At 39.5% G+C, this 26,759-nt stretch overlaps 1 protein-coding gene across 1 annotated transcript in view; it reads right to left on the bottom strand.

The window, feature by feature from the left end:
- Nucleotides 1-26,759, bottom strand: part of LOC149827355 (ABC transporter B family member 11-like) — a 96,577-nt gene that overhangs the window by 6,767 nt on the left and 63,051 nt on the right. Inside the window, exons 2-4 of the mRNA XM_090019308.1 lie at nt 4,484-4,858; nt 4,120-4,174; nt 3,742-3,917 (exon numbers count right to left, since the gene is read on the bottom strand). Of these exons, the coding sequence (XP_089875434.1) occupies nt 3,742-3,917; nt 4,120-4,174; nt 4,484-4,759 (507 nt within the window). The 5' untranslated portion in view covers nt 4,760-4,858. The remainder of the gene's footprint in view (nt 1-3,741; nt 3,918-4,119; nt 4,175-4,483; nt 4,859-26,759) is intronic.

Genomic DNA, 26,759 nt, shown 5'->3' with positions numbered 1-26,759 from the left:
GAATATATGGAATGTCGGTTTAGTAAGCAACGAAGTAGTGATGGGAGTGTAGTGAAGCTTGGTGAGCAAGATATACCGGTGAATGATTATTTCAAATATTTGGGATCCATCATTCAAAAGTATGGAGAAATTGATGGAGATGTAAATCATAGGATAAAGGTTGGGTGGATGAAATGGAAAAGTGCTACTGGAGTGCTGTGCGATCGTAGAATGCCATTGCGGTTGAAGGGAAAGTTTTATAGGACGACTATTAGACCCGCTTTACTTTATGGTACGGAATGTTGGGCTGCCAAGAGACATCATATTCAAAAAATGAGTGTAGCTGAGATGCGGATGCTTAGATGGATGTGTGGAAATACAATAAAAGATAAGATTCGGAACGAAGAGATACGTAAGAAGGTAGGTGTTGCACCCATTGAAAATAAGATGCGAGAGAATCGTTTACGGTGGTTTGGACATATTCGGCGAAGGCCTAATGATGCTCCAGTTAGAAGGATGGAGAAATGGGAAAATATATTAGTTAAAAGAGGTCGGGGTAGGCCTAGGAAGACTTGGATGGAGATGATAGGAAAGGATATGAATGCTTTGAACCTCACCGAGGACATGGCGTTGGATAGAAATGATTGGAGGAAAAGGATTCATGTAGAAGACCCAAAATGAATTTCTTTTTTGGTTCATATCGCTGACCCCAATTGTTTTGGGATGAAGGCGTAGTTGTTGTTGTTGTTGTTGTATTTCTTTTGAACTTCTACATCTTAAAGTTATGAAACTTCAGAATGTCGATTACGATCATTTAGCAAGAACAAGGACACTTGTGTCATTAGATTACTAATCAAACTGAATTATAAGGAGGTTTATGACAAGTTGGATACCAAAAAGGGAGAGAAGGATATTTATAGGCTTGCAAAGATGAGAGATAGGAAATCGAGGGATTTGGGTATGGTTAGATGTATCAAAGATGAAACGCAAAGGGTTTTAGTCAAAGATGAGGAGATATGGAAAGATTATTTTGATAAGCTATTTAATGAAAGTCATGCTCAGGATCTTGGAGACTTCTCTATTCCTTTTCATGAGATGAATCGTGACTTTATGCGCAAGATTCAAAAGAAAGAAATTGCAGAGGCTTTGAAGAAAATGAAATCAAGGACAGTTGGCCCAGATGGTATACCTATCGAGGCTTGGAAATGCTTGGGAGAAAAAGGTTTAAAATGGTTGACAAATCTTTTTAACAAGATTTGGCGGACAAATAAGATGCCTAATGAGTGGAAGAAGAGTACTTTGGTGCCTCTATATAAGAATAAGGGTGATATACAAGATTGCTCAAACTATCGTGGTATAAAACTCATGAGTCATACTATGAAACTTTGGGAGAGGGTGATTGAGTCTAGGTTGAGGAAGGTGGTCATGATATCGGAGAATCAATTTGGTTTTATGCCTGGAAGATCAACTATGGAAGCTATACATCTTCTTAGACAACTTATTGAGAGAAATAGAGAGAGGAATAAAGATTTGCATATGGTTTTTATTGATTTGGAGAAGGCATACGATAGAGTACCTAGGGACGTTCTCTGGTAGACAATGATAAAGAAAAGTGTTTCTCTCAAGTACATTAGAATAATTAAAGATATGTATGAAGGAGTAGTAACTAATGTCCACACTTGTGGAGGGGTGACAACCAATTTTCCTATAACGGTTGGGTTACATCAAGGATCTGCTTTAAGCCCTTTCCTATTTGCTATAGTGATGGATGAGCTTACGAGATCAATTCAAGAAAATGTGCCGTGGTGTATGTTGTTTGCTGATGATATTGTTTTGATTGATAAGTCTAAAGCTGGGGTTAATGCTAAGTTAGAATTATGGAGACAAACATTGGAAGCAAGAGGTTTTAAGTTGAGTAAGAGTAAGACATAATACATGGAATGTCGGTTTAGTAAGCAACGAAGTAGTGATGGGAGTGTAGTGAAGCTTGGTGAGCAAGAAATATCGGTGGATGATTGTTTCAAATATTTGGGATCTATCATTCAAAAGTATGGAGAAATTGATGGATATGTAAATCATAGAATAAAGATTGGGTGGATGAAATGGAAAAGTGCAACTGGAGTGTTGTGCGATCGTAGAATGCCATTGCGGTTAAAGGGAAAGTTTTATAGGACGACTATTAGGCCTGCTTTACTATATGGTACGGAATGTTGGGCTGCCAAGAGACATCATATTCAAAAAATGAGTGTAGCTGAGATGAGTATGCTGAGATGGATGTGTGGAAATACAATAAAAGATAAGATTCGGAACGAGGAGATACGTAAGAAGGTAGGCATTGCACCCATTGAAAATAAGATGAGAGAGAATCGTTTACGGTGGTTTGGACATATTCGGCGAAGGCCTAATGATGCTCCAGTTAGAAGGATGGAGAAATGGGAAAATATATTAGTTAAAAGAGGTCGGGGTAGGCCTAGGAAGACATGGATGGAGGTGATAGGAAAGGATATGAATGCTTTGAACCTCACCGAGGACATGGCATTGGATAGAAATGATTGGAGGAGAAGGATTCATGTGGAAGACCCATAATGATTTTCTTTTTTGGTTCATATCGCTGACCCCAATTATTTTGGGATGAAGGCGTAGTTGTTGTTGTTGTTGTATTGAATTATCATCATTGAATGTGACGAGAATGCAATCCAGTTTAAAAGATATCAGAAATAGCAGGGAGGGTGTTCTTAGGTGTGTGCATGGGTTTGTGTAATAGAGAACTGCTGTTCAGGTTCTCTGATTCTTTCCACCCTATTCTTCTCACCTTTGTTATATCCATTTTGCACCAGCTGTACTTTGCCTACCAATTTTATAGAGGGAAACTACCACATGCTGCAGAGGCCGTTTGGCTACCTGGTTATAGACAACAATTGGCACTGTAACTGATCTACACTGGGACAGGACCAATACCAATTCACTCAAGGGAAGTTGATCCAAGACACTCTACCCTGCTACAGTTTCAACTCAGGCTGTTCACAGACCAATCAGTATGAAACTTTGGCTGCAAAGTCGGATCAACAACTTCTGTGAGAGAACCTGGGTATTTCACCTGCAGTTGCATGCCAATCTAGAGGACTTCAAACCGCGATTAGTGCTTATGCTGCTACTTTCTGCTCTACGCTTGCCAACAAGCTGGGAAGTGGGGATTGGATGTGCTTTAGGTACAAGGTGATTGAGCTTCATGCCGAGGCTGGTGACCCTAGGCTGATCAGTTTCTTTGGATTCATTAGGATTGAGAACCAAGTTTGTGATTTTATTTTTATCTTTTCTGTTTATCATCTCTGATTTAATGATTCTCTCATGTTGACAGGGCGATCACTCGTCACCCTGTGAACTGTCCATTCTATGCTTAATTCTTCCAGTTTGAAATAAAATTTTCTTTCAGTTCAGAAAAAAAGACATCATAAATAGTGAGAACATAACAAACACCCAATAGAGCCAGGATCAATGTCAAACACATTGAACAATTATATGAAATCTTAAAAACTTGTTTCTTACTACAGGATACAAAATGAATCAGGGAATCTTTCCATAAAAAAAAATCAGGGATGCAATTCCATCCAGTGAATTTAACACAAAAGAAATCCCGGTTAACATATTTTGTCAATTTTTCCTACATGATTGCCTAGAGAAGGAATCAGCAAATTTTACCATGATGTTAATCCTAAAAAAGTATATCATTCTTCTGAACAGATAATATGAAATGCATCTCACCTTCTCACCCATTGCATCTTGGATGAGGATGGTATCCCCTGACATTCTCCCAATCACTTCTCCTGTGTTTGTCTCCGTGTCAAAGAATGCAATGTCCTGCCTGAGTATGTTACTTAGATACAAACCCCTGATACGAGAGGCCTGCCTTTCTCCAGTAATCACCCAACATGTGACCTCTGCCAATTTTGATGAAAAGAATAGTTTAGATGTTGCAAATACACAGTTGGTTACATCGAGAATCATCACCACAACGCATTTCATCAGCAACAATTTAATACATGCACACATCTATCATGCAAAAGAATCACATATATAAAGCAGATTCACAGTAACTAAATGAATCACTTCAGTTATGTAACACAAGGATGATGCACTCACGTAAAAATGATATGATGGCTGAGCCGATGGCCAAGTATACAAATTTAAGCGCAACCTGAAACCACAGCAGCAAAACGTTAGTCTCTCATAAGCTGAACAATGGAAAGGAAGAGTACACGAAAATAACCAAACTGAACATTTATTTATGCAAATCTAAATATACATGAAACCCTTGTAAATATTTCAAATGATAACGACAAAAGAAACACAAAACCACCACCATATTAGAACAAAGAAAACAGTCAATAACCATTTTCAAAGCCTCAAAGGAAACTAAATATAAAGCACATGAAAAGATCTATGTTGTTAACTAGTGCAATTATTGCAAATTAACTCAATTACTAGGACGAATTACAAACTTTACCTTGGATACCACATGGACCACATCTCCCTGGTTGGATTCTCCAAATGAATTGATGAGCTGCCCAAAAAGAACAGTCATAAGAGGCATAGCCAACCCATTGCCAATGGCTGCGATCGTTCCCACCATCATCAGAGCAACATCCAGCGGGTCTGCAAAGGCAAACAACTTGTGGAAGGGGACAGAAGCAACTTTCCCATTTCCACCCTCTCCTTCCTTCTTTTCTGCAACCTCACCATTCCCTCTATGCTGAATACCATCACCATTTTCCTTGATCATGCTTTTTTCCTTCCTGGAACTCTCTAAAAGCAATCAGTCCTCGTCAATACCCCAACAAAAATGATCCCTTGATTGTTTTTATGAAATAAAACCTGCAATCTGCAGGGAGAGGCAATAAACAAAACAATATACTGAAATAAACAAAAACTATACAGCATGTTTGATCAACTCATAAGATTTACAAGTATTACCATAAAAATTTTCAATCAAGAAAAAAAAATCATTGCATATAAAATCTAGAAATTGATCTTCAGCCATCAAGTTAGAGCACTCCAAAAGATTCAAACACAAGCAAAGCAGAACCAAAAAGAGAAGATTGAATAGAAACAAAATTTAGATCGTGGGTGCTAATAGAAACAGGTTGTTTTCCTTTTTTTTTATTGAAGGAACACGTTGTTGAGACCATTTAACCTTGGTTTCAAAGCAATTACAAAACGAGAAAAAGAAAAACAACAAAAAAACTACAAATTAATAAAAATTAACAACCAAGTCCCATAGCCACAAAGCAATAAACAGCTACATTTCACGAACATCAACATTTCTGTCAGAAGATTCGAAATAATTGCTCCAACTGTTTATACAAACATATCCAGATTCGTAACACACACAGAGAGCAGAAAGAAATACAACATTACCACTCATGAAGATCAACAAAATGTTGAACCCATGAACTGAACAAGAGCAAAAGCCAAAGCAAATAAAAGAAAGAACATCAGACAGACAAAGCGAGCTCACGCAGGAGCCGCTGGCCTAGAGAAAGAGAGAGGTTTTATATTCCTCAAACAAATATGAACTAAGAAAAATAAAAAGAGAAATTAATCAATCGACCAACTATGAAATAAGAAAAGAAACAGCAGGAGTCTGATCAAACATATAACTTTCACGCAGAGAGAGAGAGAGGACGGTTTTATATTCTTGGAAACAACTCACAGAGAAATAAGAAGAAAAAAAACATGAGCTTAATCACATATAAATCAAGATGGTTTTGCATTCTTGGAATCAACCACCAACTATGTAAAAGTGAAATACAAAAAACAAGAAAAAAAGAAAAAGCAGGAGCTTGATCAAACGTACAGCTTTCTCTTTAAAAAAAATTAAACGTACAGCTCTAATGCAAAGGCAGACACTTCCAACTACATGGGATCCAACTTCTTAAAAAAGGAATGTTGGCGTTTCTTGTAAAATCAAACACAAAAATGGCATACCTGCAGTTGCCATGGAGTGGGAGTTGATGTGCCTTCTCCTCTGCCTGTCGATGCCCACGATGAGCTCAGGCTCCCACGATGGGCTCAGGCTAATTAGGTTGACAGAACCCTTTATTACGTGGTATTTGGAGTAGGCTAATTGCTATAAATCTTTCATCATTTTAACGATAGCCTACCTCTTTAAATAACGGAAGAAACAGACGAGTTAAGTGTCCACATTCACGTAACTCTGGCCCACTAACCTCATTATCTAGCCCACCATTGGTATCAAACCTAGTCACCCTGTGAGTTAAACCTAAACCCATTATGTCCATCAGAGAAAGCAACCATCGGCAGATGCAACCCAAGTATATAAACAGGAGTGGAGTTGTGGCCGTGTGGGCACTGTGGGTGAGCCCTAATGGGCCGCTTTGGATGTCACCTTAGGACCACTTTCGGACTGATGTGCTACCGTACATTTCTCATCCTATCAGTCCACTTTTGGTTATTTATTACAACAGTAAAATCCTGAGATATCTATTTTGATTGTTTAAATTTTCAAGGGAGCCTTTAAATCTGTCAGCAGAACACATGCGTCCACGCGCGTACGCCTACTTCTGCAAAGACTGTAAGCTCAAACGGGCAGGATAATCTTGAACAAGCGTTCCTACGACACAAGAAAATGAAAATGGAAAAGATCCTTCCAATGTTTAACCAATTTGTTAGCAAATCCAGCTATGGAATTTCTGACCAACAAACAGTCATGTTCAGACTTTTTGCTCTGTGCAGATTCAGGATATCTGCGCAGGATGTGGCCTTCTGTGTCAGAAAGACGGGGGCAGGTTATATCCCCCCCCCCCCCAACACGCACTGTAGCTACAGTGCGTATTCGGGGGTGGGTGGGGTGGGGGAACATATAACCTACCCCCGTCTTCGTGTACAACCAGCATGCAACACATCTTTTAAACTTGAAGACTGATAAAAGTTATTTTTTATATTTTAATATTTGAAGATGTACTTTTAAAATATTAAGAATGTGAAAATAGTCTTCATATGTCTCAATGTCCGTCTTCGTGTCTGTATGTCATCGCGTGTAAAAAACGTCGTGTTAGTAACAAATATCGGAGAAATTTATAAAAATATCATGCAAAAAGCATGTTCCCTTGGTAAGCATTTTAAAAGATTTATATGGTCAAAATATCGTGATATTTCCATTAAATGAAATTCTATGATTTCACCATAAAAATTACACTTCCAAATAAATATCGAAAAAAATGACCATTGTAATTGACATACCAGTAATTTGTATTATTTTATAAATTTTATATTCTCAATTTTTTTTTATTCGTGTCAAGATTTTATGGTCAAACACGAGAAGTTCAAAAATTTTATAATATCAGATAACGCTTTATATAATATTTGGTTATTTCGACCTGACTATTCAAATGAGCTAGAAGAAATCATAAGGCCAGGTTGTGTTGACCCAATCAGGCTACGATGTCAGCATGAGCAAAAACGGTCATGTTCAGCTGATCTGCTTCCTTTAAATTATTGCATTCCCAGACAAAAGGATATTAAGCCTTGTAAATCATGCATCAAAGCTAGTTCCACAAAGTTTTTTATCCAATGCTTTGAGTACTCTATGAGTCTTTGAGATTTTTTCTCTCATTTAACTTTCCATGAGCGTAGGTGCTTGCTTAATGTTTTTTTTCAGAATTTTTTGTTTTATTTTTAAATTTTGACCTTACAGATGTGGTAAATGTAATTGATTTTGTAGGGCTCAGCTCTTGAAGTGTTCGATTTAGACACATGGGTGGTTTTTTATAAAGTTCAAAAAAATCAATGGTCCAAAATCTTTGTAAAATTTTGGGGCTCCAAATATCATTTTCTTCATCGAAAACACATGATCCAGGTGTGAATTTCTCATAAATAGACCATGCCCAACACATTTATGGGGTCGAAAGTGCGAAAAAAAACATCAAAAAAGCAGAAAACCCATTAATCACGTATCATTAAGCATATGTTTTTTAAGAACTTAAAAAAACAACTCCTCACAATAGCTAAAATTTCATGGCTCAAAAAAATATTTTTAGATCAAATTAATTTGATAAAAAGTTATTAATTCCTCACGAAATTTAGCTTCTCATTCTACGCAACGTCAATATCATGCATAGGAAGTTTGGATAGTAGACAAACATAACGCACTCTTTGAAATATTATCCTGGCTGATAGAAACATTGAAGACCAGAAGGTTGGGTGCTCTAATTGTAAAACTGACTTGTAAAACATTGAATTCCAAAAAGGTAGGCTGGTCTAATTACTTGCTTGATTAAAACTGTGTTTTTTAAGTGAGGCGTTTGCGTTGCTGTCCCTTGCCTATCCGTGGGAGGCCCACCGCGTGGGGCCCATGCAATGCGGGTCACGCCGACGCTTTTTCAGTCTGTCCCATAGACGCAAATTCAGCATCCTCGGCTGTTCCGTCTCCCCCTCCCAATGGAACAGTGACGACAGGACAGTACGGGAAGTGAACCAAAAAAGAGAGGGCACTGGACAGGAGAGGACAGTGCGTCCTGCCCTGTCTACAGACAGGACAAGATGTCACTGTCCTTCCCTATCCATGACATGCAATTCCACAAGGTCTTGACTCATTTTTGTAGGAGTAACCTGCGACCATCACCCAGTTGACAGCATGTCGAGTTTCGAAGCTCACTAGAAGTGTATTTGCCGTAAGGTCGAAGGTAGGTGTAATTTTCAGGGTTTCGTGATAAATAAGGACCGATTAGAATACCGGTCGGACTAGAACGGAACGATTAATAAATGGAGCCGAGTATGGTTTGTGAAATTTCATACCAGACTCGGGCCTGACCCGAGTTCCGATTAAGATCTGCATTTTTTCAATGTAAAAATGATAAAAAGTATTATTTTACCGCCTCTGGTTCATGTAATCTTTATAGGATCCGGGTATAGTTTCTCCTATCGTTGGTCTGATTAGACCCGGCTCCATTCCCTGTATCATAATCTCAAATTAGGTTTTGGTTTAGTTCTATCTGCAAACCCGACCCGTTGACACCCTTAGCAGGGAGGACCTCATGGGTTTTACTAACTGGAAGCCTTCCAATATGTGGTTGGCGATGGCTCCCAAAACAAGGAAAAGAAAAAAAAAAACACATCCTCAACTAGTCAACTTATCTAAGCCCCTAAACATTAGCTTTTAGATACCAACTATGCCTATATATTCACTGTCAGCACATAACAGGTGAGTGGGTGAGAACACTTTCTTATCATTTTCCTTATTCGGATTCTTTCCCAACAAAGGTCTAGGACACGTTTGGAAATAGGAGAAAGAAATGAAAAATCCTGTGAAAACGTAGAATACAAAAAGTTTTCATATAGTTTGGGTGATGGCTTGGATGTTTCTCTGAGAAAAGTCCCTTAATCCCCCACGCTGCTTTCCCCCCACTTTTTGAGGATATTCTTTTCCCAAAAAGCTGTGGAAGAAGGGAAAATAAATCACAGGGGTTTGATGGCGCAAGTGGATCCCATCAAACACTCCCTAAGAACTGGACACATAGTGCTGAATTTTATTTTTCATAGCCGCATTTAAAATGCTGAACGTTTGGAATGTACTGTTGCACTCGCGAGCAGTGTTGTGAGAGGCGTACGCCTCAATACCTAAAGCGTACGCCTCAGAGGCAAAGCGCACACTCAAGGTATTGAGGCGTTGCAGTGAAGCATTTCAGTCTTGAAACGCACGCTTCACTCATGCAAAGCGCACGCCTCAAGTCGAAATGCACTTTGCTTCTAAGGCGTGCGCATCATGTTTGGAGTCGCTCAAATCGGAGCTCGACGGGCTGCTCGGACTGAGACAGAGGACGCCGACGGTGACAGAAGAGGGACTGACACCGCTGGAGCTATTGGATCACTTGGCCGGAGGGTTGCCGGCAGTGGAGCACTTGCGCTTGAGGGTGGAGTTCCAGTGGTTCTTGATGGCGTTGTCTGTGCAGCCAGAGAGGATGCGGGCGATGGTGGCCCACTTATTGCCATAGCGGGCGGGAGGAGGGAATGAAAAACCTCGCCTACGACGCCGGAGATGCCGTAGCGGACAGATTGATGAACCAGTCGCACCCTTCCGCATACCGGATCATGATCTCCGCACCGTGGAGCATCGAGGAGACGACGGAGGATCCCCGCGGGTTGACGGCGTCCGTCTTCCCGACGACATCCACGTTCCTGGCAGCCCGAAACACTGGCACGGACTGCATGGATACGGCAAGGCTCTCCCTCTGGTCCTGGGAAGCGGAGAGGTCGAGGTGGAGGAGGTAGCGATTCTTGGGGTGGTAGACGACGTGGAGGAGGCGGAGGACGCGGTCGCAGTCGCCGTTGGAGCCAGAGATGAAGTAGGTGAGGGAGGGTGCAGACTGCCGAGATGGAGGCAGATGTTGGGTTAGGGTTAAGGATCGGAGGATTGGGGAGGAAGTGGTCGGAGCGGAGAGGGGGGAGTGAGGAGGGCGTGCGACAGGAGAAGGAGAGGATGAAGAGGAGGAGGGAGGCGAGGGAGGTGGAGAGGAGGCACTTCCCCTCCTTCGTCGAGGTCGACGTTAGCGCTAGGGTTTGCTGGTGCGGTTGCATTTCCCGGTGGCGGTGGTGGCATTTTTTCTTGGGTGGCGGTTCTTTAGTGCGACGTGTTGAGAGGCTTTCAGACCGGAGAGGTGGTTGGTGACTTGGCTCTTTCCCGTTTCTTGCTTCGCAAACAACACTGTGTTTTCCAAAATTTACAGAAACGCCATTTCAGAGTACAGATCGGGATAAAGTGGTTTGGATATGGTGCGGCATGCTTAATCCGAAGTTTATGGGTCGGTTCCGTATTCGGATTATCCTACTCACAACCACAACCGTCCATCATTTGCCATCATAGATCTTTGTGAAGACAATTTATTTTATACTATCATTTATTATTTATTATTAGTTTTTATTTAAAATTTTCATTATTTTATTAATATTATATATTTTATTATTTTGATCATGAAGCTTACGCTTCAACGCCTCGAGGCTTATGCCTCGCTTCATAACAGGCTCAACGCCTCGCTTCGCCTCATCGCATTTAACAACCTTGCTCGCGAGTATAGGTATGCAAAACAAGAAAAAAGAGGTCCGGTGGTTGTCGCTTTCTCTAATTGTGATCACGCAATTCAAACCTATTTTGGCGTGATGCAAACCACTGTTTTAAAACCTGGTGACTTGTGGTGGGACCCTAAATTTCGGATTGAATTTGAAGACACTTGACCTTTGACAGGTCTCTTGAAATCTAGTGTGCAGAATGAACATAGATGCTGTAAACAGGTGGAGTGTGTGTGAGTGATAGCTTTCACTATGTTCTACACTCTTGCAGGCTTAGGCTTAGTGAGGTTTCGTCTAGCCCTAGGCTAGGTTACAAGCTCTTGCATGATTACATCAACAATATTACAACATCAACAACTCAAGTAATTCATCTAGCTATTAGTGCAATAATGTTTTACTAATCATCTCTCTCAATCCCTACTTACTTTAAACTGTGTAGCATTGAGATGGAGCAGCAACATTAGAAATTGCCCAATTCTATTTGTCTCTAGCAACACTAGTCTGGCACATTAGGAGGCTGAACTGAGCATAAGCATACTTCATGCATATCTTGATCGAGGCTCTCCAATGCTCAGTATTGCATACCGCAGGAGCTGCACTTGATGTTGCCGAAGCGCGGGATGTGTGGTGCGGCAGTGCACTGTGTGCGTTAGGCAGCTGTGTGTGGTTCAATACTTGCTTACAGCAAGTTGCAAAGTATAGGAGACCGTGCATTGTGACGCACGACTAGCAAGAACATAGGCGCATTTCATATATGACGGGGCAGTGGTGTGCATCTTTGCACGGCGCAAATGAGCGTGCTACAACAAGGCGCAACACTTCAGATCTCTTAGCTGTGCGCAAGTGTGCGGCAACAAGAAGATCTAAGACACGGCTGACTTGTGCACAAGCAGACTGCAGCCAGACCAGATGCTGTCAACCGAGCGATCATGGGACCTACGGACTACGGGTGCTGAAATGGCCAGGCGAAAAACCTCCCTTGGTTGTGGAATTAGAGACTTTCACACTCAGGTGGAAAGCCTCCCTTCGTTTGCCGTAATCAACATATTCTTCGATAACATCATCATGCGGCACATATAGTTGCAATCTACAGATGTATGCATCGAACTATTCAAATGCAAGGCTACGAGGAGTCATCACTCACTGGAAGTTCAGTCTGAGCACAACACATTTGACGTCTTCGCAGAGGCGTTGAAAGGCTAAAAATCTGCAGAGATTCGCCGGATGTGCGATCAACCCGATCAAGTCTCTCACACTTGATCTTCAGCTCAAATCCAATTCAATTGGCATGATACCAGTTAAAATTGGCCCAAGGAGTTATGCACAACATAATTCCTGAATTTTCTTGCTTAAGGGAACCGAATGCCCCAAGGCACCTAAGAGATTTCTCTCTTCCCAAAAGACCGAAGTTCAATTTTTATTCTAAATATTTTAAAGATACAATTTGATGACATAAGCCTTATTTATAGGCTAAACAAAACCACAAACCAGATTGTCTAAACCACAGTGGTTTTCAAACTGCCACAAGTGGTCCCAATAGCCCAAGGCACATATTCATTGAATCCGCCCAGCTGAAGTGGCGCCCAAGGCTCCCTTACAATGAACCTGGTCAGCAGATGTGGCAAGATTTGTTGTGCGCAACTGCCCCAAGCCGTTAAGCATTGCTGACTAAGGTCTTGCAGTGGCAAGGTGCTGACGGTCAAGTGTGCTGGCCACTTGTGCAGGTGGTCCCCAAGCTGACGTACTCATGCATTGCATCTGTTCATCTTGCCTGACACATCTTGTTGGCAGACCCTGTAGGTTGCCAAATCACACATTTGGTGACTAAGCACTGAGCAAACATGCTGCGCTGATTGAACCACTCGCTGAATGGGTCTTGCCGCTTGAGTGCTCATGCTGGTCTTAGCTTCTTCAGACTTGTTGTAGCAGCACCCGATGGTTGTTGCGCCTCTCTGAAAAGCATTTCACTTTGGGTTACAACACTTGTCACTCGGCCAGACTTTGAGCGACTCGGCTGGGTCATGTTAACTTTATATTTTATAAAATATCTATTTTAAATAGATATATATTATCTATTTTATAGTATTTTCTTAATATATTATATATAATATACACTATACAATATTTTTTTATAATATATTTAATATAAAATTATATTAATACATATATAATCATATTTTTATATATAACATACATAATATTTATATTAAATATCATATAATTTTTAATTATATATGTATATATGTGCATGACTGGCCCATGACTTGGCTGATTCGCTCGTGACTCAGCTGAGTTTTGTTAAAGTCGAGTCACACCTGCTTTTTTGACCTGGTGATCGATTGTGCGTATCGGCTGAGTTGTTATGATTCCATAATTAGTAATTATTCTTTTATGGAAAAAGCAGCTTGTGGTGGGACGTTGCATGTTCAATTAACTGGTGGGGGTCTCCAGCTTGCCTTTAAAAAAAAAAAAAAGAGAACAAATTCGATACACCCACACACTCATTTTGCCTAAAATGTGTGGCATCAGTCAACCAAATGTGCAGTTTGGTGTTACAAGAGTACCAAGAGAGGATCACGACAGAGGACGTTCATCTTAAAAAAAAAATTGAACGATACCCATCAAAACAGTGAATATGCTCATTGTGAGCCGTCCATTCAAAATACGAAGGACATTGGAAAAAAGAATGGGGGCCCATCCAAGTGACGGGCATCCCATTCGTACAGGTTTTGGATGCCATTCATCTTTAGATCAACGGCATCCAGAGGTGCCACCGTCAGAGCACACTCTGACCTGATCCCATCTCAAGAGTAACTTGGGCACCAAGGCTTTGTAAGAAAAAAGTAATTGGTTTGTCATGTTGATAACCAAATTGTTGATGTAAAAGGTGGTGAAGTCCATGCTGACTTTGTTTGATATGGTTGGAATGAGACATAAAACTACTCTCTATTGTAGTAATAAAGAAAAAGGTAATTGTTAGACTCATTCTCAAAGGGTTTGGTGCAGTGAAAGGGGTCTTGGCCACTAGATGGGAGATCAGGGTTTCATTTCGATAAGTGTCAAACTCCTTGCATTATTGAGAGCAAGGGACAAAAGTCCTTGTCCCTTTCTCAGCCGAAGCCAGGCAACACCCTAAGGGCAAAAAGGGTGCCCCATGGGTTTACACTGTTTGGAAAGCGACCCTAAGTTTGGTAGGGTGAGCCAGCATGACTAGGTCGGTCTCTGATCAGAGGGCGTTTTGCCCGTTCTTCATAAAAAAAAACTATTTGTTAGACTCGTGCCATCTCATTAGCATATAGATCGGGGTATAGTTTAAGAAATTCCATACCAGACCCGACCTGAGTTCTGAATAATATCTGCAGCTTTTTAATGTAAAAAGCATAAAAAAGTTGCTATTTGACTGGGTCTGTTGAGCAGTGGTCATTAATGTTATCCTAGCATGATTTTTTCTTCTTAGGTTCGGTTGACCAGCACTTTAGAATTGGATCCAGTCTAGCCTCACCTGGGTATGAGAATGTCCAACCCATTGGCAACTCTATTTGTAGGGATGTAAATGGTTCAGATTCAGATAAGATGTGGCCAATACCATATTGACTATTCGGATCTTGGCTAAACAGATTCCGATTCATATTCACATTCAGATGGGTGACAAGCTCACACCAGATCCACTCTCTTACATGTAAAGGGATTCAGATATGCATCAAATTTGGACATTTCTCAGATTCTGTAGCAAAGATTCAAAACCGTATCCACATTGATTATAAAAGGATATGTTTTGGCTTACAAAATGCAACTAAACGGAATTGAATTTCATGGGATATCGGATAAAATCTAGTTCATGGCATCCTTGCCTACTTGACAAAAAGTTCAGGTCATCACTCATCATACTAGGGCTGGTAAAAGAACCAAGCAGCTCATGACTTGGCTTGGTTAGGCTCGTCATGAACTCATTCATGATCGGTTAGTACAATGGGCGAGCCAAGCCATAAGCTATGAGCTGAGCCAAAGTGTTCATCTCGGCTGGACTCGATAGAGCTTGTATAGATAAAATAAATATTTTCATGTATAATATATATTTTAAGTGTAACAAAAAGAAGAATGCATAAAATATATACAAAAAGAAAGATGTATAGGAAATATATACGTAAGATATGCACTACTAAGTGTCACATATATATAAAGTGTTTATATATATATATATATATATTTCATGTATAAATAATACATAATGTTTCATGCTAAAAAAAGAAAATGACCAAGTGAGTCCGCCAGGATGACCACCATTCATAGTTTCATACTAAAAAAAGAAAAAAGAAAAAAGAAAGAGAATTTCTACACCCACATGCAAATATCCTTGGCATTTTCTCCCTCAATATCCAGGTAGGGTCCTCATCTTTTTTTGACAGAAAGTTAGGGACCATATCCGTTTGTTGGTCTTTGCTCGGAGCGTCTTTGTCTTTGGTGAGGATGGTAGGGGCAAAAGAGATGGAGCATGTGTAATTGTGTGGCGTTGCTGGATTCTCACGCCAAAAGACCAAAGTCTCTTCATAAGGTCTAAGGGTGGCAGGTTTGGAACGAGAGCACCTTCCGGGAAAATTACAAGCAACTTGGGTGTTTGGCCAGATCTAGTCTTTCCGACGTCTTTTTCATGTCTAAATGGGGTTTCTCATATCTGGAATGGTCGAGGCCCCTTCTTCCTCCTTGGAGCATTTTCCGTCCTTGTTGGTCTATTCCTCTTTGACCTACCTTCTCAGTTGTCTGAGCACTCTTCTTATTCTTTTTCATACCGTCATGTTTGTTTGCTGATCTACCTTTGAAAGTAAAAAACGGACTTTAGAACCAAGTCCATGTGATTATAATCAACTCAGCTTTGGCTCGTGGTGATACTTGATAAGTTGACACACCCTCGCTTCGGCGAGGGTTCTTCGTCATCAAAAAATTGATAAGTTGACATACTGAAGTCGACCATGGCTTTTTGGTACTCTCTCCCTCTCTCTCTCATATATTTTATGTGGGTGCATGTATGCGCACTGATCCATCTATCGGTGCAAATACGTAAGTTTTTTTTTTTTTCGTATTTAACCTGTGGAAACCTCCATCGGTCAGGGGACACAGCCGCCATCCGGCTGCAGGAAACACCAGGGCTAGTACCCCGGACCTCAGGGCCTATACTTGCTTTGGCTTATGCAAGGGGGATAACACCCGTGGAAATCAAACCCCGACTGCCCGTATCACAGCCGATGCCCCGTTCTAACTACACTAAACTCCAGTGACAGCCACATTGAGGCCAGGGTGGGCACATGCCCACCTTGACCAGAAAATCCCTCCAATAAGGGGGTTTAAGGTCAGGGTGGGCAACCTAACCCACAGTGAAGGGTGTGCAGTGCCCACCATGACCCGACTGCCCACCCAATGAGAGATCCGGTCAAGGTGGGCACCACCCCACCTGACTTTTTGTTTTATAATATCGAGTGAGAGAGTTTTTCATGCCAGAATAACCATGTTAAATCTAGATCCAAATTTCAGTTTGTCATCTTAGATCTAGTTCAGATTCGAGTCCAGACTCAGATATTTGCACAGTGTTCAGATATGAAGGCATGACATGGTCATCTTGTTAAAAAGAACTTCATTATAGATACTGACATGGTTAGCATGAACTTTGGATCTAGGGTCAAGTCCCTGAACAAGACTGTTATTTGGTTGGAGCAGGTTGTAAAGGGGTCAGACCGGTTCATTTCATAGGTTCAACCCACTTAAAAGTGGGCTCTCACTGTCAAGATCTGACCAAAATATGCTTGACCAGTTTACTGCCTGACTTGATCATAGTAAACTAGATTCAGAATGGTGAAGATCATCAAGGGTTTGGACCATGACTCTACTAACATATGCTTGATCTGCATCCAACATGTTGGATCTAGTTCAGATCTATTCACTAGGCCCCGAGGCAACCTTAACCCGGTTTGAATATGTGATCAATAATGGCAATTATGTCCATTTCTAAGTGGGAGGTAGGTAGCATGAAATGTAGGCCTTCTACTGGGAGCGGCATTTTCATTATATTTGGAAAAGTAAGGTACATTGATTTGGTTTTCTAAAATTCAAATTGGGGAAGCTTGTCTCAATTAGCATATCAATTGATGATGTTTGTTATGATTTCGGGTTTCATTCATTTAGTTTTTTTATAATGATATAAATGTTTAGTTATAATTTTAAGGTTTTTTTTATATATTTTTAATTACTATTAGGCATGAATTCATGTAATGAATGCTTGGTTTTTAGTAGAATATTAGGAGCTTTGTTTTTTATCAATTAACATAAATACAAAATTATAATGTTTATAGGAATTAGGGTTTTGATGTGATTTTTATAAATTTTCTTGAACATTTAATTATGGTTTTAAGGTTTTTATTTGTTTCCCTTTTCAATTAGCATTAAACATGAACCCATGAATACGTTAGAATATTAAGGATTTCAATTTTTTATCAATTAGCATAAATGAGACTTCCATGATTTTTATCAATTGCTAATTTTTTAATGAATTAATTAGCAATGAATTGTTTCTAAAGGTCATCATGACGACAGTGTAAAACTCTAAGGCTAAGACCCCAGGACCTATGCTATGCGTTGGCTTGCATAGAAGGGTGATGCCCATGGGAATCGAATCTTGACTGCCCATCTAGCAGCCAAAGGCCCGACCCCACTACCCAAACCCCTAAATATTAAATACTTACCCTCTTGCATGTTGTTTCTTTAGTTCGAGCATAAAAAATTTATTAAAAGAGAAAAGCTGTAAACATGTATGAAATGACGAAGAGGTTTGGTCATACCAGCATAACAATTTTATTTTTTTGATAGTCAAGCTGGGGTTAGGCAGACCCCTAGCAGTTCATTGATCAGTTAAGAAGTAAAGTGTGTACAAAAAAAAAGTCACCCTTCTATAACAGAGGGTGCCAGTCTGACCAGCGTAACAATTACATGCAACCAAAATAGAGAGAAATATCAGGCGTTAGCAGCAGGCCTAGTGAAAAAAAGTCCCAACTGAGGGAGACCCAACAAAGCTATGTCCGACTCCGGCCAGGTCAGGTTAATTTTCCGATAAGAACACGTCCATCTCAATGACCTCTTCTACAGGTTTGTATTGATCCCTAAATGTTGTATTATTTCTTTCCTTCCAAACCCTTGAATAAATGTTTTGTTATTTCTTTCATTCCCAAACCCTCCATACTCATCCCCGCTTCTTGAAGAACTTGACAAACGCTGGGCCAAACAATTGAACAATTTCTTGAATCAAGAGAGGTGGTCCACATCCATATTCACATTTCGGTCACACCTTGCTAAAAATGATTTGAAAAATACATGACGACAATACACATCCAGATTCACATTTCACTCCAACTGTTCCCTCCTCCTGAAGGACGTCCTTAATCGGTTTGACTTCATTCTCATCTCGAAAGACGAAAATACAGAGAAAATCTTCTAGGCCAATCTCCCTATTGTGAACACCATACAAACTATTGGCCAAGATCCTGACATCAAGAATGAAGGTTGAACTCTCGTCCGTTATATCTCCCTTTCAGTGTGTGTTTTTACATGGCGTCAAGATTCATGACTGTGCATTGCTGGCCAATGAAGTGGTCGATACATCACTTGGCCAAAAGGGGTCGTCCCATGCATATTCATTTTGAAGATTGACATGTATAAGGCGTTTGGCACCGTCAGCTGGCTGTTTCTTCGATCCTGCATGGAACGGGAAGCAGTTTATTGACTGGGTTTTCAAGCTCGTGTCTAATGCACAAATTGCAATATCAATTAATGGTGAAGGTGGCAAGTATTTTCTTATGAAAAGAGGACTTCTGTAAGGTTGTCCTCTTTCTCCCCTCCTCTTCAATATTGTGGGAGAAAGTCTAAACGCGTTGTTTCGTAATGCAGCTTCAAAGGGATTTCTAAATGATATCCATTTATCGGACCTCAATAACTTTTGTATGCCCCACTGCTGATCTTCAGTACATGTCGTCCTCAAATCACGCACACTTATATGTTGCTCAAAGCCTTCGAAGCAGTTTCGGGTATATCCATTGCTGAAAGCAAATGCTGCATGATTTTATTGAACACCCCTGCTGAGACAAACCACTTTTGCTGAGCATATGTTCGGATATAAGTAGACACGGTTGCTATGTTGCGTTCTACAGCTCCATTTTGTTTGTTAGGCTGTGACAACACAACTATGTTGATGAAAAATATAATTCTCTTTAAAACATGTTTGAACATTATGTGAAAAGAATTCTAATTCATTATCCGATCTAATTCTTTTCGCTTGCATATTGAATGGATTTTTCACTATCATGATAAAATATTATAGCATTTGTTTGGTTTGGGATTTGAATCTCATTAAAAAAACTCATGTTGCTCTACTATAGTCATCAACCACCATGAGAAAATAGTGAGCTCTTAAATGAGATGGTATAAAATACCCACCCCAAATATCAAAATGGGCCAATTAAAATGGATGACTGGATATGGTATCACTAGAAGAACACGATAATTTGGTGTGCTTAACTAAAGGACAAATCTCACATAAACATTGATTAAAAAAATAAAATCATGCATTCGAGACAAGATTTTTGAACATTCAAAAGAAATATGACCTAAACGCCAATACTATAAATCAAATCTATTATTAGATCTATTGATGGAGACCGCTGTCACCTTATTGTCATCCAAATCAAGGTAATATAGTGCTTCATGCACTCTATCAACTCCAATCGTCTCAATCAAGTGAGAGTCCTGAACATGACAATAAGAGGGATAAAAAGCCACAACATAATTCAAGAAATCAATGACTTTATAAATGGATATCAAATTGAATTTTAAAACACAAGAACATTATCAAGCTCAATTTTTGAGGTCACATGAACCTTTCTGATGTTAGTGATCGGGCTACACGATCTATCTGGAAGCTTGACGAATTTTAGAATTTTATAAGAAACAAAGTAAGAAAACATGGATGGATCACAACACATGTGGTCGGTTGCACCCGTATCAAGAATCCAAATTTGAGGGGAAAGGGTTATAGAGTTTAAGAGAGATTTACCTGTCATATTCGCTATCAAAGACATTTTACTTGACAACATAAGAGAGATAAGATGTGAATATTGCTCCATGGTTAGCTGAGGTTGTAACGCCCCAAATATTTAACTTAAAATTTTTGGATTTTTTTTTTCTAAACCATAGGGAAAATGTTTTATTAATCCATCAGTCAAATAATTTGGGCAAGTTGCAGGTGATAGTACAAACCCAATAACATTAGGCGAATTAAAACCTTTCCTTGAAATTTTACAAGTCATAAATGTCAAATTTAATGAATTTATTGAAGACAGAGTTCCTCAGGACATCCAAAGAAGATATGGTCTCACGGCCCGTCCGCAACAATGACTGCAATGACCCATCTTTATTGGTTTCCTGAAAAATATTAATCGAGAAGGGGTCAGACTCCCCTGTCTGAGTAAGAAGCAAAATATCTATATGAATGTGCTCAGTGTCATGTGTACAAGTATATGTACAACACATGAATGTAAGATCTAACAATAATTAAACAAGCATTGAATATACAGTTCACTAACTGCAAGTATTCCATGATTTATTATATAAAGAAAAGACCTTCATGAATGCCATATCATAATAATGAACCACATTTAGATTCTCACATTTGATTGTAAAGTAAAGCAATGTTAAGCTATGCATCATGTAAGTAAATCACGATCATACTATAACAAATGTAACATCAAGCAATATGTGTATATTTGAATACTTTCAACAATGTATTGACTTTATGTTTCTCTTGTTAATTACCCTGTGGGTACGCACAAACATAGACATCGTAGCAGACCGAGACCATACGGGGGTCTATTATTTAATAACCCGTATGACTAGCCGTATGGAGGTCCAAAGAAGACAGTCTGTGACCGAGAGAATACTCCCCAATGGCTAGAACAAGATTTAGGATGCACTCTGTACTTCTGCAGAAGACTTGAATCTACCACTTAGGATACATAGGTAGTCCTAGCCCCCTAACTCTGTGGACTGGGAACCGGGTGAGACGCCTAGCTCTCATAAAAACAAGAATGTCCACGAAGCTTGTACCACCTACCCTCTTCAAGGTAGACCATGGGTCCGGTAACATACACCGTTTTTCAGGTGTACCCAGAGCCCTGGAAAACCAGTAACATATACCGTTATCAGGTATACCCAGTATCTCAGAAAACTGGTAACATATATCGTCTTTAAGGTATACCCAGAATCCCACATTTAGGTTATGTGTGCATATCTTCTATTTTATTTATTCTTTTGTGCAAGTCAATGCACCACAGAAGATTTCCAAAATCCCAACCCACACTCGGGGTGATCTTAGTGTATGCACATTATCCATTGAATGACTCATAGGCACCAACCACAATTTCTCAGAATTTTGGCTCAATTATGGGGCAAGTACTTATATTTAAGCATTTTAAAGTTTCATTTCTAAGCTTGGGTGTACGTTCCGTACCCCACTGACCATGCACTCATGAGGCATGTCATAACATTTACAAGCAATCATGATTCGATTATTTAAAATTCACTTAGCATCATACGTGCCCATATGGCACCACAAGGGTTTGACATCCTCAGTAACAATTTGTCCTATCATGCCTTTGTCGTATTTCTTGTTTGTGCAATTATAACAACAATATGCATCTAGCAACAGGTGATTCATGCATTAAAATATTGGACACAACACTCATATATAAACTTCTTGTAAAACCATGTGTAACATAAATACATCATGGATATCTCATTCATTTGCTACATTCATCGACACATAACTCCCTTTTCATAAGCATATAATAAATTCATCATGCTATCTAGACATGTGCACTAAAGTGAGCTTTTGCCATACCCAATGTATGTGTGCATCAGTGCGTTTCAGACCTACACTGAGTATATGCATAATAGTGAATCTCAAATATAACACACACTTCATTTATAGAGAAAATAACAAGTATAATTGGCATTTCACAACTCAAGAATGAGATAAACATTCATTTCAGGAACAAACAATGTAAACATGCAACTTTTGCAAAAGCGTGTCTGCGTATACCATGATGGCCAAAACCTTCAAGAAATTTTTTACTTATAAGACTGTACTGAATCCTCTGTCTTCTCATTTTTTTTCTTGTGTGTATATATATATTCTTGAGACGGTTGTCGGGTTGCGACAAGTCATGGGCATGCTGCAAACCCGTCGCGGCCACGAAATAGGTGCACCAATAGGGCGGTGCACCCTGTTGGTTGTTTGGGTACAATACAAGAGGTCAAGTCATGAGGTCCAGATTTCATTAATTTGCTATCCATGGTTACCTCGATACGATTGAGTCTTAATCAATACACTCGCTTCTCCGCACTCCTAAGTGAATGGCCAAGGTTTGGATCATAATGGGCAGTGGTTCCAGACCTTACCAACTATGGCAGACCCTTATGGGTCTGCAGCCCACGTCACCAGCAGCGTCAACCTACCTTGGGTCAACCCAGGTCGATTGGAGGCATATCAACCAGAGTGGTGTGGTCTGTCCAAGGTTGCTAATGTACTAGAAATGAGGCTGGGGTTCCAATTCGAACTTTCAAACCTCGATTAAGGTTCAGACCTCCTGGGTTTTCTGAAGCTTCCCATAAATTGAATCTGAACTTGATAATCAGTGGGTCGTAAAAATAGTAATGCATGAACAAAAGACATCAGAAGATGAGATATTTTCGCATATGCTCAATCAGTGTGTGCATGGTTTATAAGAATAGTTCGAACCCCCCAACTATCACGTATAAAAGAACAATACTCAACCGTATTAATTTCAGTTTGCTAAAATGACCAAGGTACATATGCATAATCCAAACCACCTTGATATATATACCACATAAAAGAAATAAATCCTCAGTCCTGTCGTGGTCATGCATATAACATAAATCCCTTTTTGTTTTGGTCACTCACATAATCATTTCATGGTTCGTTCATCCCCTAGTATATTAATGATGCACCTAACAAAATTACCCTTTTGAAAATCTTAACAGTACATGTTTGAACATGGGTACATGACAACATAATACAGACCTTTCATTTCCATATTCATCTAGTTTATGTATGCATACCATGATGTCTTTGACATTTCATATGCTAACGTGAATACATGATAACATGCTTCGATTGTATATGTTTTAGACTACTTTAGAACACACTGATGTACATGGCATGAGTGAATTTTTTTTTTTTACATGATGTCATTGTTCACCCCACATCAAGATGGATCAATGCACGACTGATGACATCCTGCACCACTATATATGTTGGTTGTAATATGTAACATACAACCTAAACATTGCATGCCAATAAAGGTAAAATAATCACCACTATTTACCTTTGTAGCAAGGTATGAAACGTCTCACACTTAGATCTTGGTTTTTTTTTTTATTAAAAAGTGTGACATAAGGAAGACTAGTACCCATGTCCAGGTGACATCGGATATTGGTCTAGAATAATATTCATGGCAATGTGACAATCCCAAATGGTTTATATTTGCAATTTGTTCCTATTTCTGCAGGCTCAACACACACACACACACACACACACACACACACACACACACACACACACACACACATATATATATATATATATCACCACACGCAACACTTTAGGTGTTGTCGGGTCATTTCACATGAGTGGCATTTTTTTTTTCAAATCTAGGTTTGAACTTTATCAATCATGCAGACTCATTTCATCTAATGTCTACTACTCTGTAGACCCCAATTGGTCCTACCTCATACCCATGCATAAGCACTTCAAGCTAGTTACATTCAGTACTACCAAAAGAGAAAGCTTTGTGCCATTTTCATGTAAAACAACATGGATAGAACAAAAAGAAATCTGATGGTGGATCTTCAGGGCTGTAACGATGGCCATCATGCAGGTCATACTAGTATGGTACAAACCTGATTTAGCCCTTGGGCTTAACCATTTACTTCAACCATTTAAATTTTCTAAGAGTACATAGATCTACGTTCCCCCTAGATTTGTCTCAACCCTTGGATCTACCAATACTGATTTATAATGGGTCGATAGATCCAAGTATGTTCACATACATGGAAAACCACTTCATCGGCCCTGGAAAAAATCCATGGTTATATATGGTTGGTGTTTCCTTCATGTTCGTGAAGGGTATGCAATACATTTGTACTACAGGGCACATCACACGTACATAATGAATATCTTGCCTCTTACCTCTTGTTGGAGTTCTGAGCGAACAAGGCGGCACTTCTTCTTCGCGGAGCAACACGCCACTTCAACAATGGAGTCCACACGTCCAACAAGGATGGTCCACACGACTAGCAATGGGGTCAACCCTCACGGTGGAGAGAGAGAGAGAGAGAGAGAGAGAGAGAGAGAGAGAGAGAGAGAGAGAGAGAGAGAGAGAGAGAGAGAGAGAGAGAGAGAGAGAGAGAGAGAGAGAGATCCAAATCGTGTAACCTCTTTTTTTCCAAGTCCCTTTCCGATTTTAACTCTCCATCATTTTAGGTCTTTCCAAACTTTTTTAAAAAAAGTGGAAGCCATCCCCTTATACACGATCTCTCCATTTTTTCAAAAAAAAAAAAATATTGCACTCAACTTCCCATGTTGCCCTTTACTTATTTTGAACATTAGCTCCATCAACTAATTTTTCCTCATTTTTTTTAGGTACCCCACTTCCATGTCACATGGGATTCCCCTTGTTTTTTTTTGAAAAGTTAAGTGGAAAAAGCAAAAATTGTAGGCTTGTCCATATCCCACGTTTTTACTGTTCCTATATATATATATATTTTTTCTTTTAATCCCCATCATCCTCTTTTTGTTCAAAAAGGAAAAATCCATGCACAGGGGGTTTTGAACCGGGGTCTTCAACCTTAGGGGTAACGAGCCCCACAAGTTGTGCTACATTGCTTTTCGTTACAAACTGTGTAAATTAAATTGTATTTAACTCTTTTAGTTTTGTTCCGAATTTCATGAAAAAAACAATATTTTTATTTTCTACGTGGGCGCACCTTAGGTTTTGAATTTGGGTCGTGGCTTCCCACACCCATGCGTCCTACCACAACACCATAACACCACTTGTTGTTTACTTTTGCAAAGAAATTTTCTGTCTTATTGAGACGTTTTCTTCCGTTGGTGGGTCTTGTCCATTACATACGTGGATTTTTCTCCCGTTTGCTCCAATCTTGCACTCTCTCATCTTAAATGTGCTTCGGATCTCATGCTATCATTCCGGAACCATTGCATTCCTACATTTGCCTTGCAAATCAGGTCGGATCATCAGATCCCGCTAAGGTCCAAATCCAAGTACCATTTCTAGTATAAGTTATTGGGTGCACTCTAACTAACCCGTGAGCATCGAAAACACATTAAATATTACCAAAAATCCTATTATTTCATGCAAATACTCATTTTTATTCATTAAAAATTCCTTAAAATTCTTGGGTTTTACATCCTTCCCCCCTAAAAATAGAATTTTGTCCTTGAAATTCGTTACAAGGACTAAACAATTGTATTGAAGTATCTGTATCACTATACAAGAGACCGTAGTATGTATGTTATTTCAATGAAAACTTCAAACAATTTCAAATTTGATCCATGGGTCTCGCTTAGAGTATTTAGAATCTTATGCAGAATATATAAAATCCACTTCTGAATCCATAGTAGCGTAGCCTTTTTTTTATGGCAAGTGATATATTACCTAATTATACCAATTGACTCATATGTGATTCAGGTTTTAAGTCGTGTCTAATCTCGATTCATCAGATCCTATATTCTTGATAGGATTTGTCTAAAGTTTGGTGTTGGTTTCAAGATTCCATTTCGAATAAGTGAATTCTGCCTCTGACAACTCTTAGCTATCCATGCATATGATAAAAGAAATATTCCCATTAATCAAATCTAGGTGCTAAGATTTATAGCCATTCAATGGGGATTCCAATCCAAAACATTCATCTTTATTTACAAGGAACATAAATAGTAAACTTCTCCAAGTATTTATTTATTCTAGTTGCTGCATGAAATTCCTCATCATTTATTCGAACTTGGCGTTGGGGTTGTTGTTGTCACTACTAATGAAACAAACCTTCTCTGGTTGCCAAAACTCTGTTAGAGTGTTTCCTTCTTCAGCTTCCAATGCATTCAAACATATTTCATGAAGGTAGCTTGTGAATTTCTTGAAGTACTCATTCCCAGTACTCGTGCTCCTAAATTTTGGCATAGCATCTCCCACCTCTGTTGTTTTGTTACCTGGACGGATTTCATCCCATACATGTGTATTATGGGAATCCACAGAGTTTGAGGCCTTAATGGTGAAGTCATTCACTACAATTTGCTTCTTCGAATCAACCTTCTTCCTACGACACTCATGAATAAAGTGACCCGTCTTGTTATAGTAAAAACAAACACTTGTGTCTCGAAGGCATACTTGTTCCTTATGACGGTACTTCAGGCAAAACTTTGTTACATGTCCTGATTGTCTACATTTAAAACACTTGCCCGTATAGAGAGGGAAAACTCCGAGAGAATGAGTTTTATTGTACCGTCGACACATTCGTTGGGCGGGTGAGTATAGCATTTTCTTTTGTTGTTAGCGGTTCTGGTAGCCTTC

This window comes from Nuphar pumila, chromosome 10 (genome assembly GCF_984573655.1).
Source record: "Nuphar pumila chromosome 10, dmNupPumi1.hap1.1, whole genome shotgun sequence".
In the NCBI taxonomy this organism is placed as follows: domain Eukaryota; kingdom Viridiplantae; phylum Streptophyta; class Magnoliopsida; order Nymphaeales; family Nymphaeaceae; genus Nuphar; species Nuphar pumila.
The sequence above is the reverse complement of the archived record's forward strand: the minus strand, read 5'-3'. Positions and strand labels throughout refer to the sequence as shown.